The sequence below is a fragment of the Vanellus vanellus genome (assembly GCF_965231255.1).
Source record: "Vanellus vanellus genome assembly, contig: HAP1_SCAFFOLD_2298, whole genome shotgun sequence".
Lineage (NCBI taxonomy): Eukaryota > Metazoa > Chordata > Aves > Charadriiformes > Charadriidae > Vanellus > Vanellus vanellus.
In genome coordinates, this window is record NW_028127554.1 from 1 (window position 1) to 13,130 (window position 13,130).

Genomic DNA, 13,130 nt, shown 5'->3' on the forward strand with positions numbered 1-13,130 from the left:
GGTGGGGGGGGTGTGGGGGGGCACGGGGGAGTTCGGGCGGTGGGGGGGCACAGGGGAGTTTGGGGGGTGTGGGGGGCACGGAGGGATATGGGGGGCACAGGGGAGTTTGGGGGGTGGGGGGGATATGGGGGGCACGGGGGAGTTCGGGGGGTATGGGGGGCACAGGGGAGTTTGGGGGGTGTGGGGGGTGTGGGGGGGTATGGGGGAATATGGGGGGCACAGGGGAGTTTGGGGGGTGGGGGGGTATGGGGGGGCACGGGGGAGTTCGGGGGATATGGGGGATATGGGGGGCACGGGGGAGTTCAGGGGGTGGGGGGGGGATGGGGGGATATGGGGGGCACAGGGGAGTTTGGGGGGTTTGGGGGGGTATGGGGGGCACGGGGGATATGGGGGGCAGAGGAGATGGGGGGGATGTGGGACATGGGGGTCCCTGGGGGGTGTGGGGCTGTAAGGGGTTGTAGGTGGGAGATGGGGGGGGCGTGGGGGGCACAGGAGGGTATAGGGGCTATAGGGAGTGGGGGGGGGAACAGGATTATAGGGAACACTGGGGGGGGTTGGGGGGGACGTGGGGGGGGTTGGGGGGGGTGTGGGGCCGTAAGGGGGGGGGCTTGTGGGGCCTTAAGGGCTATAGGGGGGGGTTGGGGGGGTCGTTAGGGGCCGCGGGGGCTTGTGGGGCCATAAGGGCTATAGGGGGTGGTTTGGGGGGGTCGTTAGGGGCCGCGGGGGCTTGTGGGGCCATAAGGGCTATGGGGGCCCCGGGGGGCGGGTGGGGGCCGTGCCGGGGTCCCCGTCGCCCCCCTGACCCCCCGCTCCCCCCCAGCCCCCCCCGAGGGCCGCGGGCGGCTGCCCAACCTGGTGGAGCTGCGGCTGGCGGGGCTGGAGGTGACGGAGGCGTCCCTGCGGCTGGTGGCCCGCCAGGCCCCCCAGCTGGCCACCCTCGACCTCAGCCACTGCGGCCGCCTGGGGGACGGGGCCGTGGCCGCCCTGGGGGGGCTGCGCCACTGCCTGGCCGAGCTCAACCTGGCAGGTGGGGACACGGGGGGGGACGGACGGACGGACACCCGGGGACAGCCCGAGGGTTGGGGACAGCCCGGGGGGGGGGCTTGGGGACACTTGGGGACTGCCCGAGGGTTGGGGTGGCCGTGGGGGGGCGTGGGGGCACCTGGGGATTGGGGACACCCCGGGGGGGGGGGCTTGGGGACACTTGGGGACACCCTGAAGATTGGGGACACTTGGGGACACCCCGAGGGTTGGGGACACTTGGGGACACCCCGGGGGGGGGGCTTGGGGACACCTGGGGCCATCCTGGGGATTGGGGGTGGGACACTTAGGGACACCCTGAGGGTTAGGGACACCCCAGGGGGGGTCTTGGGGACATTTGGGGACAGCCCGGGGGTTGGGGTGGCCGTGGGGGGGCGTGGGGACACCTGGGGACGCCCCGGGGGGGGGGGGCTTGGGGACATTTGGGGACACCCTGAGGGTTGGGGTGGCCGTGGGGGGCGTGGGGGCACCTGGGGACGCCCCGGGGGGGGGGCTTGGGGACACTTGGGGACACTCTGGGGATTGGGGGTGCCATAGGGGGGCGTGGGGACATCTGGGGACCCTCTGGGGCTTGGGGACACCCCGGGGGGGGTTGGGGACACCCTGAGGGTTGGGGACACCCCGGGGGGGGGCTTGGGGACACTTGGGGCCATGCTGGGGCTTGGGGACACCTGGGGACACCCTGAGGGTTGGGGACACCCCGGGGGGGGGCTTGGGGACATTTGGGGACATGCTGAGGGTTGGGGGTGCCATAGCGGGGTTTGGGGACATCTGGGGACCCTCTGGGGCTTGGGGACACCCCGGGGGGGTTTGGGGACACCCCGAGGGTTGGGGACACCCCGGGGGGGTGCTTGGGGACACTTGGGGCCATCCTGAGGCTTGGGGGTGCCGTGGGGGGGGCGCGGGGTCGCTCTGGGGCTTGGGGACACCTGGGGGGACACCCCGAAGATTGGGGACACTTGGGGACACCCCAGGGGGGGTCTTGGGGACATTTGGGGACAGCCCGAGGGTTGGGGTGGCCATGGGGGGGCGCGGGGGCGCTCTGGGGCTTGGGGCCACCCTGAGAGGGGGGGGACGCTGCGGGGCCACCCCCCGCCCCCCCCATTGACCCCCCCCCGCCCCCCCCAGGCTGCCAGCGGCTGACGGATCAGGTGCTGCCGGCGCTGCGCCGCTGCCCGCGCCTGCGCCGCGTGGACCTGCGCTCCTGCCGGCAGGTCAGCCCCGAGGCCTGCGCCCGCCTCTGCCTGGAGCCCCCCCCGCCCCCCCCGGGGGGCGCCCCCCCCGCCCCCGCCCGCCCCCCCCCCGCCCCTTCCGCCTGCCCGAGGAGAAGCTGCTGCTCAAGGACAGCTAATGGGGGGCGCGGGGCCCCCCCCCCGGACGTTGGGGAGCCCCCCACGGATGTTGGGGAACCCCCCCGGACATTGGGGACCCCCCTGGATTTTGGGGACCTCTGGGATATTGGGGGACCCCCCCTGGATATTGGGGGACCCCCCAGACATTGGGGACCCCCCCAGATATTGGGGACCCCCCCGGACATTGGGGACTTCTCGGATATTGGGGGACCCCCCCGGACATTGGGGAACCCCCCCGGACATTGGGGACCCCCCTGGATATTGGGGACCTCTCGGATATTGGGGGACCCCCCCGGATATTGGGGGACCCCCCAGACATTGGGGACCCCCCCCAGACATTGGGGACCCCCCCCCGGACATTGGAGACCCCCTCTCAGCACCGGAGACCCCCGTCAGACATCGGGGACCCCCTCCAGACACGGGGGACCCCCCCCTCGGAAGTTGGGGACCCCCCCGGGCACTGGGGAACCCCCCAGACGTTGGGACCCCCCCGGACTTTGGGGACCCCCTACAGACACTGCGGACCCCCCCCCGACGTTGGGGACACCCCCCCCGCCCCCCCCCCCCGCCGAGGTTCCTTCACTAAAGCTATGCACTGAGCGGGGGGCGGGGCTTTAGGGTGGGCGGCCACGCCCCCATCTCGTAACCACGCCCCCGGGTTGTAACCACGCCCCTCCGGCTGAAAATGGGTGCGGCATGCCAGCCCCGCCCCTCCCTCAGGGATGGGGGTGTGGTTTGGAGAGGCCCCGCCCCCCGGCAAGGCAGGACTAGGCGTTGGCTGTGTCATAGGGGCGGGGCTTGACCAGGCCACGCCCACTGGAAGGCGTGACTATCGGACCACTCCATTTGGGGGCGGGATTTAATCAGGCTCCTCCCCTTTTGGGGGCTCCTCTCCATTTGTGGGCGGGGTTTGGCCAAACCCCGCCCCTCCCGGGCAGGGGGGCGGGGTCTGCGGGGGGGACACAAACACCGGGGGGGCGTTCCCCTCCCCCCCCCCCCCCCCCTTTTATACTTGAATGGAGCCGTTACTTGAATGGGGGAGGGGCGGGGGGGCGGGGCACCCCCACACCTCAGGGCTCCGCGGGGGGGAAGCCACGCCCCCCGCCACGCCCCCGCCACGCCCAGGACCAAAGCTGCCCCTCCCCCAGCCGGCGGGGGGGTGGGGGGTGGGGCGGGGGGGAACTGGGAGCACTGGCGGGGGGGCGGGGAGGGGGCGGGGCCCCGCGGCGCCACCAATAAACGGTCGGATTTTTTTTTTTTTTTTTAACAAAAAAATAACGAATTTTGTGAGTTTCTGTGGGCTGAAGGGGGGGGAGGGGGAGGGGGAGGGGGATCCTCCCGCCCACCCGGGGCGGTCTCGGGCCTTCGGGGGGGTTCCGCCACCGCAACACCCCCGGGGGGACCTGGGGGGTGGGGGGTACCGGCGTTGTATGCAGATTTATGCAGATTAAGCCACGCCCACTCGGTGCGTTCCGCCCCTTCGGGTTGGGCGGTCCGCGCTGAGCGTTGTGCGCATGCGCACGGTCCGGGGGGGGTGCCGGTGGCGTTGCGAAGGGCGCGTGCGCGGAGGGCTGGGGAGGGCGCATGCGCAGAGGGCTGTTTGGTCGGTGCGCATGCGCGGCGCGCTAGACAGGTGGGAGGGGCGCATGCGCGGAGTGCCTCGGCCGGGTGGGCGGGGCGCATGCGCGAGGCGCGCGGGCGGGGGGCAGACTTTGGCGAGGCGGCGCGTGCGCGGTGCGCAGGAGGCGGCGCCGCAGATTCGCCACCCCCAAATTAAACAGCGTTAAAATTAAAAACTGAAAATTCGATGTATTCTTTTGATAAAAAAAGGGGGTCGGGGGGACGCGGCGCGCGGCGGGGATCGCGCAGGCAGAGCGGGAAATCGGCCCAAAGGCAGGCAACGGCGGGCGGCGAAAGTGCGGCGGCGCGGCGCGCATGTGCGGCGGCTCTCGCGAGAGCGCGGCGCATGCGCCCTTTCGGCCGTTGGCCCCGCCCCCTCCTCACTCTGCCGGCCCCCCCCCCCCCCCCCCCGCCCGCCCCGGTCTGCGGCGGCGGCGGCGGCGGCAGCTCCGGTCCCTCCGGTCCCTCCGGACCCTTCCGGAACCCCCCGGCACCCCCCCGGGACCCCCCGACAGCCCCCCCCGCCGCGTCTCCTCCACCCCCCCAGGCCCCGCCGCTCTCCCGCCCCGCGGAGGGGGGCGGCGGCGGGAGCGGGCAGGTGAGAGCGGTGCCGGGGAGGGGGTTTGTGATGGGGAAGTGGGGGGAGAGGGGGAAGGGGGCGGGTTGGGGGGGTCCGGAGGGCTGTGGGGAGACGGGGGGGGGGGGAGAGGGGGGTGTGAGGGGAAACATTGGGGCCGGGGGGAGGTGGGGGGCTCTGAGGAGAAACTCGGGGGTCTGAGGGGGAGTACGGGGCTGGGGGGACGTGGGGGTGTGGGGGGGACGTGAGGTGTGGGGAGAAACTTGGGGGGTGAAGGGGTGTCTGAGGAGAAACTTGGGGGTCCGAGGGAGAATATGGGGCTGGGGGGCATGTGGGGGGAAACCTGGGGGGGGCTGAGGGGAAGTTGGGGGGGGTCCCAGGGAGATGTGGGGGGTCTGAGAGGGGTATGAAGTTGTGGGGAGGAACTTGCGGGGGCGAGGGGGGATTTGGGGGTCTGGGGGGGGTGGGGATGAGATTTTAGGGCAGATTTGGGGGGTGGGGGGGCTGAGGAGAGACTTGGGGGGCTGAGGGGGGGACCTGGGTGTCGGGGGGGGAGGGGGGGGCGGGTGTGTGTGAGATTTTAGGGTAAATTTGTGGGGGTCTGAGGGGAGCCGGGGGGGAATATGGGGGTGCAGGGGGGGACTCGGGGGGCCGAGGTGACACCCCCGCCCCATATCCCCCCCGCAGTGTAAATGAGGCAGCATGGAGGCGGAGGCGGGGGGTGACAGCCAGCGGACCCCCAGCGTCCCCTGGCGCAGCTACAAGCTGGTGGTGGACCCCGCGCTGCGCCGCGCCCCCCAGAAGGTCTATCGCTACGATGGCGTCCACTTCAGCGTGCCCGTGAGTGCCTAACGAGGCCCCTAACGAAGCCCCTAACGAGGGGGGGGGGGGGCTTCAGGCGGGGGGCGTGCGGCGCCCTCAAAGCACCCCACGGAGGTGTCGGGTTTTTGGAGGGGCGTGGGGCGCCCCATAGATGTGTGGGGCGCCCCATAGATGCGTGGGGCGCCCCATAGATGCGTGGGGCGCCCCATAGATGCGTGGGGCGCCCCATAGATGCGTGGGGCGCCCCGTAGGCACCTCCCCACAGCTGTCGGAGGTGCCCCACAGCTCCGTTGGGGGGTCCCCGGAGGTGTTTTGGGGTGGTCGAGTCTCGTATGTGGGGCGTTAAGTTGCTCAGGGGTGGTCTTGGAGGTGTTTTGGGGTCTCAGGGCGCCCCATAGATGCGGGTGGGGGCATAGAGGTGTGGGGCACCCCATAGATCCCCCCCAACCCCCCCGCAGGACTCGGGGTACCCCCCGGCGGGCGCCGTGCAGGACCCCCGTCCCCGCCGCATCTGGGCCAAACACCGCGACCTCTCCCTGCCCGTCCCCAAGTTCAAGGTGAGGAGAAAACACCCCGAAAATGCGGTGGTTTTTTTTTGGGGGGGGTGGGAGGTCCTATGGGGTCTGTCGCTGTTCGTTAACACTAACGATGTTTTTTTTTGGGGGGGGGGGGGGGCGCAGCTGGATGAGTTCTACGTGGGGCAGATCCCGCTGAAGGAGGTGACCTTCGCGCGGCTGAACGACAACGTGCGGGAAGGTTTTTTGAGGGAAATGTGCCGGAAATACGGAGAGGTGGAGGAGGTGGAGATCCTACTGCACCCCAAAACCCGTAAGCACCTGGGGTTGGCCCGCGTCCTCTTCGCCAGCACCCGGGGGGCCAAGGAGACCGTCAAACACCTCCACAACACCTCCGTCATGGGCAACATCATCCACGCTCAGCTCGACATCAAAGGTCAGGCGCCGGCGGGACACCCCAGCCCCTCAAAAAAAAAAAAAAACATTTTTCAGAACCCCCAACCTTCAAAACCCAATTTTTCAGAAGCCCCGACCCTCAAAACCCCATTTTTCAGAAGCCCCGACCCTCAAAACCCCACATTTAGGAACCCCCGACCCTCAAAACCCCATTTTTCAGAACCCCCGACCCTCAAAACCCCATTTTTCAGAACCCCCGACCCTCAAAACTCCATTTTTCAGAACCCCCGACCCTCAAAACTCCATTTTTCAGAAGCCCCGACCCTCAAAACTCCATTTTTCAGAAACCCCGACCTTCAAAATCCCACATTTAGGAACCCCCGACCCTCAAAACCCCATTTTTCAGAAGCCCCGACCCTCAAAACCCCATTTTTCAGAAGCCCCGACCCTCAAAACCCCATTTTTCAGAAGCCCCGACCCTCAAAACCCCATTTTTCAGAAGCCCCGACCCTCAAAACTCCATTTTTCAGAACCCCCGACCCTCAAAACCCCACATTTAGGAACCCCCGACCCTCAAAACCCCATTTTTCAGAAGCCCCAACCCTCAAAACTCCATTTTTCAGAACCCCCGACCCTCAAAACCCCACATTTAGGAACCCCCGACCCTCAAAACCCCACATTTAGGAACCCCCGACCCTCAAAATCCCACATTTAGGAACCCCCGACCCTCAAAACCCCATTTTTCAGAACCCCCGACCCTCAAAATCCCACATTTAGGAACCCCCGACCCTCAAAACCCCATTTTTCAGAACCCCCGACCCTCAAAACCCCACATTTAGGAACCCCCGACCCTCAAAACCCCATTTTTCAGAAGCCCCGACCCTCAAAACCCCATTTTTCAGAAGCCCCGACCCTCAAAACCCCACATTTAGGAACCCCCAACCCCTCAAAAGCCCATTTTTAGGACCGCCGATCTCTCAAAATCTCACATTTAGGAACCTCAGCCCTTCAAAACTCTACTTTTAGGACCCCAAACCCTACAAAGACCTGTTTTTAAAACTCTGAGTCCTTCAAAATGCGTTCTTTTCAGACAAAAACTATTAAAATCCTGGCTTTTATGACTCCCAGCCCCTCAAAACCCCGTTTTTAGGCCACTCAGTCCTTCAAAATCTCACATTTAGGACCCCCAACCCCTCAAAACCCCGCTTTTAGGGCTCGCCAGCTCCTTAAAACCTCATTTTTAAGGATCTTTGTTATCTTCAAGTTTTGTTTTTAGAACCACCGGGTCCTAAAAATCCCGTTTTATGGTTTCTGATCTTTCAAAATCCTGTTTTTCAGGCTCTCCAACTACTCAAACTCCAGTTTTAGCACCCCCGATCCCACAAAATCCTTTTTTCAAGGTTGCCCAACCCATCAGAATCCCATTTTCCGCAGCCCCAACCCCTAAAAACCTCGTTTTTCAGACCCCTGCCTGTTAAAATCCCTTTTTTCAGGATGTCAGACTTCTTAAAAACTTGTTTTTACGCTTTGATCTCTCAAAAATGTAATTTTTAGAATAGTAGTCCCTGAAAGTCCCATTTTTTTAGATTGCGAAACCTTCAAAACTTTGGGTTTTGGAGTCTCGATCTCTCAAAATCGCCTTTTTTTGGACTGTCAGCCTGTAAAATCCTGATTTTAGGCCCCCCAAACCCTCAAAAATCCATTTTTTCACACCCCCCCAAACACTCAAACCCGCATTTTTAGCCCTACCAAACTCTCAAAAATCACTTTTTTAGACAGTCTAACCTGTAAAATTATTTAGACTTCCAACCACTCAAAAATGCTTCTTGTAGGCCTCAGTTCAAAAACCCCATTTTTAGGGCTTTCAAGTTGCAAAATCCTATTTTAAAGTTTTTATTCCCTCAAAGCTTTTTGGCTTAGGTCTCTAACTCTTCAAAACCCCATTTTTAGCCCCCCAACCCCTCAAAACCCCATTTTTAGCTCCCGGACACCTCAAAAATCACTTTTTTAGGTGCTCTAACCTGTAAAATCCCTTTTTTAGGCCCGCAACCCCTCAAAAAAGTTTTTTAGGCCCCCAACTTGTCAAAAATCACTTTTTTTTAAGCCCGCGACCCGGCAAAAATCCCTTTTTAAGGCAGTCCGATTTGTAAAATCCCATTTAACTTTTCCAACCTCTCAAAACTCTGTTTTTAAGCCTTCAACCTCAAAAATCGCTCATTCAGGCCCCGACCTCTCAAAATCCCATTTTTAGCTGCTCAGTCCCTCAACTCCTCAAAAATTCATTTTTAGCTCTCCCAATCCCTCACAAATCCCGCTTTTACCCCCCCAACCCTCACAAATCCCACTTTTACCCCCCGATCCCTCACAAAATCCCACTTTTACCCCCCCGATCCCTCACAAATCCCACTTTTACCCCCCCGATCCCTCACAAATCCCGCTTTTACCCCCCCGATCTCTCACAAATCCCACTTTTACCCCCCCGCCCCTCACAAATCCCACTTTTACCCCCCGATCCCTCACAAATCCCGCTTTTACCCCCCCGATCTCTCACAAATCCCACTTTTACCCCCCCCACCCCTCACAAATCCCGCTTTTACCCCCCCGATCCCTCACAAATCCCACTTTTACCCCCCCGATCTCTCACAAATCCCACTTTTACCCCCCCGATCTCTCACAAATCCCACTTTTACCCCCCCGATCTCTCACAAATCCCGCTTTTACCCCCCCAACCCCTCACAAATCCCGCTTTTACCCCCCCAACTACAGATCCCGCTTTTACCCCCCCAACTCCTCACAAATCCTGCTTTTACCCCCCCGATCCCTCACAGATCCCGCTTTTACCCCCCGACCCCTCACAAATCCCGCTTTTACCCCCCCGATCCCTCACAAATCCCGCTTTTACCCCCCCGTCCCCTCGGACCCCCTTCCCCCCATCCCCTCGGTACCTGCTGTGGGCGGCTGCGCGGCCCAGCCCCGATTTTGGCGTTTTTCTCCCCGGCAGGCCAGCAGCGCCTGCGCTACTACGAGCTCATCGTCAACGGGGCCTGCACCCCCCAGACCGTCCCCACCGGCGGCAAGGCGGCGGGGGACAAGGCCGAGGCGGTACGGGGCGGACCTTCCCCGTCCCCCCCCCAATTTCACCCCACCTTCATCCATTTTGGGGACCCCCACGACCTCTTCTCACCCCCCGCAGCGCCGTTTTGGGGATCTTCCCTCGCTTTTACCTCAAAATGGAGCCATTTTGGGGGCCTCCCCCCCCCCAGCCTGCTTTCCCTCCTCTGAGGCCATTTTGGGCTCTCCCCCCCCCCCCCCCCCTTTTAACTCAAAATGGTACAATTTTGGCTCTCCCTCCTGACTAATTTCCCCCCAGATCCATTTTGCCCCACCCCCCCACTTTTCTTTGACCCCAAAATGGGGCAATTTTGGTACCCCCCTGACTAATTTCCACCTGTGGAGCCATTTAGGCCCTCCCCCCCTTTTTTTTTTTTTTTACCCCAAAATGGGGCAGTTTTGGGCCCCCCCCAAACTGATTTCCTTCCATGGAGTCATTTGTGCCCCCCCCCCCCTTTCTTTTACCCCAAAATGGATCAATTTTAGAGCCTGATCCAAACTAATTTCCCCCTGTGGAGCCATTTTGGGCCCCCCACCGGAATTCTCACCCCAATACGTGGCAATTTTGGACACAACCCCCCCCCCCCCCAAATTTGTCCCCCCCCCCATTTTGGGCCCTCTACCCTCTTCTTTTACCCTAAAATGGCCCAGTTTTTGGCCACCCCCCAACTAATTCCCCACCATGGAGCCATTTGGGCTCCCCACCCCTTTTTTTACCCCCAAAAAGGGGCAATTTGGGCCCCCCCTTGTCTGATTTCTCCCCCTGCATCAATATTCCCCCCTCCTCTCTTCTTTTACCCCCAAATAATCTCATTTTGGGGGGCCCCCCCCACCCATTATCACCCCAAAATAGGCCAATTTCGCCCCCCCCCCCATCAATCCCCCCCCTTCAACTAATTTCCCCCCATGGGGCCATTTTATGCCCCCCCCCCCTCGTTTCCCCCCCCCCAAACAGATCCATTCTGCCCCCCCCATCTCACCCCCACTTCCCCCGGGGGGGGGGGACAGTTTGGGGGTCCCCCTACCCCCCCTCACCCCCTTCCCCCCCCCCCCCCCCCCCCCCTTCGCAGCCGGAGCCTCGACGCCGCCACTCCGCCGACGCCGCCTTCGCCCCCCCCCCGGGAAACGGCACTCCGGACCCCCCTCGGGGACAGGGGGGGGCGGCTACGGCCCATTCCCCCCCCCGGCACCCCCTTACCCCCCCCCTTACGCCGCTGAGGGATCCCCCTACGCCGGCAGGTGAGTCCCTGCCCCCCCCCCCTAAAAATGCGGATGTGTTAATTTATTAATTAAACCCCCCCCCCTTAATTATCGTTTTTTGGCTTCTTTTCAGGCACCCCTTCCCCCCCCGGCGGACGGAGGGGGGGTTCCCCCACCGGCCCCCCCCCACCGGAGCCTTCCTCCCTTACGCGTACGACCCCCCCGGCCGTTACCCCCGCCAACCTTCGGCCTCTTCATCCTCCTCTTCATCCTCCTCCTCCTCCTCCTCCTCCTCCTCCTCCTCCTCCCGCCGACGCCAGCGCCCCCCCCGCGAAGACGACCCCCCCCCGGCGCCCCCTTCTTCCTCCTCCTCCTCTTCCTCCTCCTCTTCTTCCTCCTCTTCCTCCTCCTCCTCCTCCTCTTCCACCCCGGCGACCGCTTTCCGGCCCCCCCCGCCACCCCCCCTCCCTACCCCCCCTCAGCGGGGGGGGCCGCAACCGCGGACCCTTATTTCTCTCAATTTGGGGGTTCCGACCCCCCCCGGAACGCGATTACCGCCTCCTACCGCCCCCCGAAACCTTCGCCGCCAATTCCTTACCCTATACCCACCGAACTTCTGGCTGCCCCCGCCGAACCCCCCCCTCCCCTCCTCCTCCTCCCCCCCCGCCCCCTCCGCCTCCCCCCCCGCCCCCCCCGCTCTGTGCGCCCCCTCCTCCCCCCCGGGGGGGGTCGCCGGCCCCCGAGGCCACCCCCGAGAGCGTCCCCTTCGCCCAGCACAGCAGCCTGGACTCCCGCATCGAGGCCCTGCTCAAGGAGCAGCGCTCCAAATTCTCCTTCCTCCCCCCCGAGGAAGAGGAGGAGGAGGAGGAGGAGGACAAAAAAGGGGGGGGGACGCCCCCACCCTCGCCCGCAGCCCCCCCCGCCGCTGCTGTCTCTCTCCCCCCCCCCTCCTCCTCCTCCTCCCCCGGCGAAACGCCGCCGCCGGCTGAGGAAGGGGACCCCCCCGCCGCCGCCGCCATCGCCCCCCAACTGGGCACCGCCATCCCGGCCGGGGGGCAGGAGGGAGCCCCCCACCCCGGCGGGGGGGGCAGCGGCGGAGAGGGGCCCCCGGAGTCGCCCAAGGCCAACGGGCAGGAGAGGGTAAGGGGCTGGGGGGTCCTGGAGGGGGTTGGGGGGGTCCTGGCTGCTCGGGAGGAGGGTTGGGGGGGGGATTTTGGGGGGTTTGAGGGGGGGTCTTGGGTGCTGGGGGGGAATGGGGGTCCTGTGGGTGCTGGGGGGGTGTTTTGGGGGGGATTTTGGGGTGTCCTGGGTGCTGGGGGGGGGTTGTGGGGGTCCTGGGTGCTAGTGGGGGGGGTTAGGGTGTTTTTGGGGGGGGGTCTCGGGTGCAGATGGGGGATCCTGGGTGTGGGGGGGCAGTTTGGGGGGGCCCTGGGTGCCTGGGGGGGTCGGTGGTTGGGCCCCCCAGGGGTCTGGGGTGGGTGGAGGTCCGGGGGGTCCCCATGGGGCAGACCCCCCCCCCCCAAACGGGCCCTCACCCCCCCCTTCCCGCCCCCCCCCAGGCCTCACAGCCCTCCTCGGGGGAGGACATGGAGATTTCGGAGGACGACGGGGACGAGACCCCCCCGGCGCCGCCCCCCGCCGCCCCCCCTCCTTCCGCCCTGCCCCCCCTGCCCCCCGCCCCCTTCGCCCGCCCCCCCGAGCCCCCCCCGCCCCCCGCCTTCCCCCCCCTCCCCAGCCCCTCATGGCCGTCACCCTGCCCCCCCCGCGGCCTCTGGGGGATTTCGGGGCGGGGGGGCCCCCCCCGGCCCTCTACGAACTTTTGGGGCGGCTGGGGGGGCGCTGGGGGGGGCCCCCGCCTCCTTCCAGCTGCAGACCCAGCTGTTGAGCCGCTTACGGGGGGCGGCGGGGGGGGGCAAATCCGCTTTCGGGGCCCCCCCCTTCGCCCCCCATTTCCCCCTCACCCCGCATTACCCCCCCGCCGCCTTCGCCCCCCACTTCCCCCCCGCCGAGGAGCGGCCCCCCCGGCACCGACCCCCTTCCCCCGCCCCCCCGCCGCCTCCCCCCCCTCCCGAACCCCCCGGCACGGGGGGTTTAGGGGGGGGACCCCCCAAAACGGCGGGGGGGGGCCGGTGGAGGGGGTGCTGGCGGCGCTGGTGCAGGAGATGAAGGCCACGATGCAGCGGGACCTCAACCGCAAGATGGTGGAGAACGTGGCCTTCCGCGCCTTCGACGCCTGGTGGGAGCGCAAGGAGGAGCAGGTCAAGGTGGGGAACACACTCCCCCCCCCCCCCCCCCCCCCCCCCAAAATAGCACCGACCCCCCCCTCAAAATTACTTGCCACCCCCACACCCCCCCGCCAGGACCTCAAATCCCAGCGGGAACCCCTAAAAGTTGGTCATTGTGGTGCCGCCATCCCCAGTTTGATCGTTTTGGGGGGGGTAAAATGGGGGGGGGGGGGTGTAAAATGGGGGTGGGGGGGTGGGGGGATGAGACACA

The 13,130-nt window shown here is 65.3% G+C and overlaps 2 protein-coding genes across 2 annotated transcripts; both read left to right on the forward strand.

The window, feature by feature from the left end:
• Positions 1-742: 742 nt before the first annotated feature.
• Positions 743-3,606, forward strand: LOC309685202 (uncharacterized protein; the record flags this gene model as incomplete). The annotated part of the gene is made up of 2 exons (XM_082501013.1): positions 743-1,027; positions 2,170-3,606. Coding segments are annotated over 2 exons (1,127 nt in total), but the record flags the coding sequence as incomplete, so codon positions are not given.
• An 898-nt stretch (positions 3,607-4,504) lies between these two features.
• On the forward strand, positions 4,505-12,519 carry LOC309685203 (uncharacterized protein; the record flags this gene model as incomplete). Its single annotated transcript, XM_082501014.1, has 10 exons — positions 4,505-4,611; positions 5,278-5,430; positions 5,871-5,969; positions 6,093-6,363; positions 9,325-9,425; positions 10,505-10,673; positions 10,768-10,964; positions 11,379-11,774; positions 12,194-12,259; positions 12,370-12,519. The coding sequence occupies exons 2-10, from the start codon at positions 5,293-5,295 to the stop codon at positions 12,517-12,519; spliced, it is 1,587 nt and encodes a 528-aa protein (XP_082357140.1). The 5' UTR covers positions 4,505-4,611; positions 5,278-5,292.
• Positions 12,520-13,130: the final 611 nt, after the last annotated feature.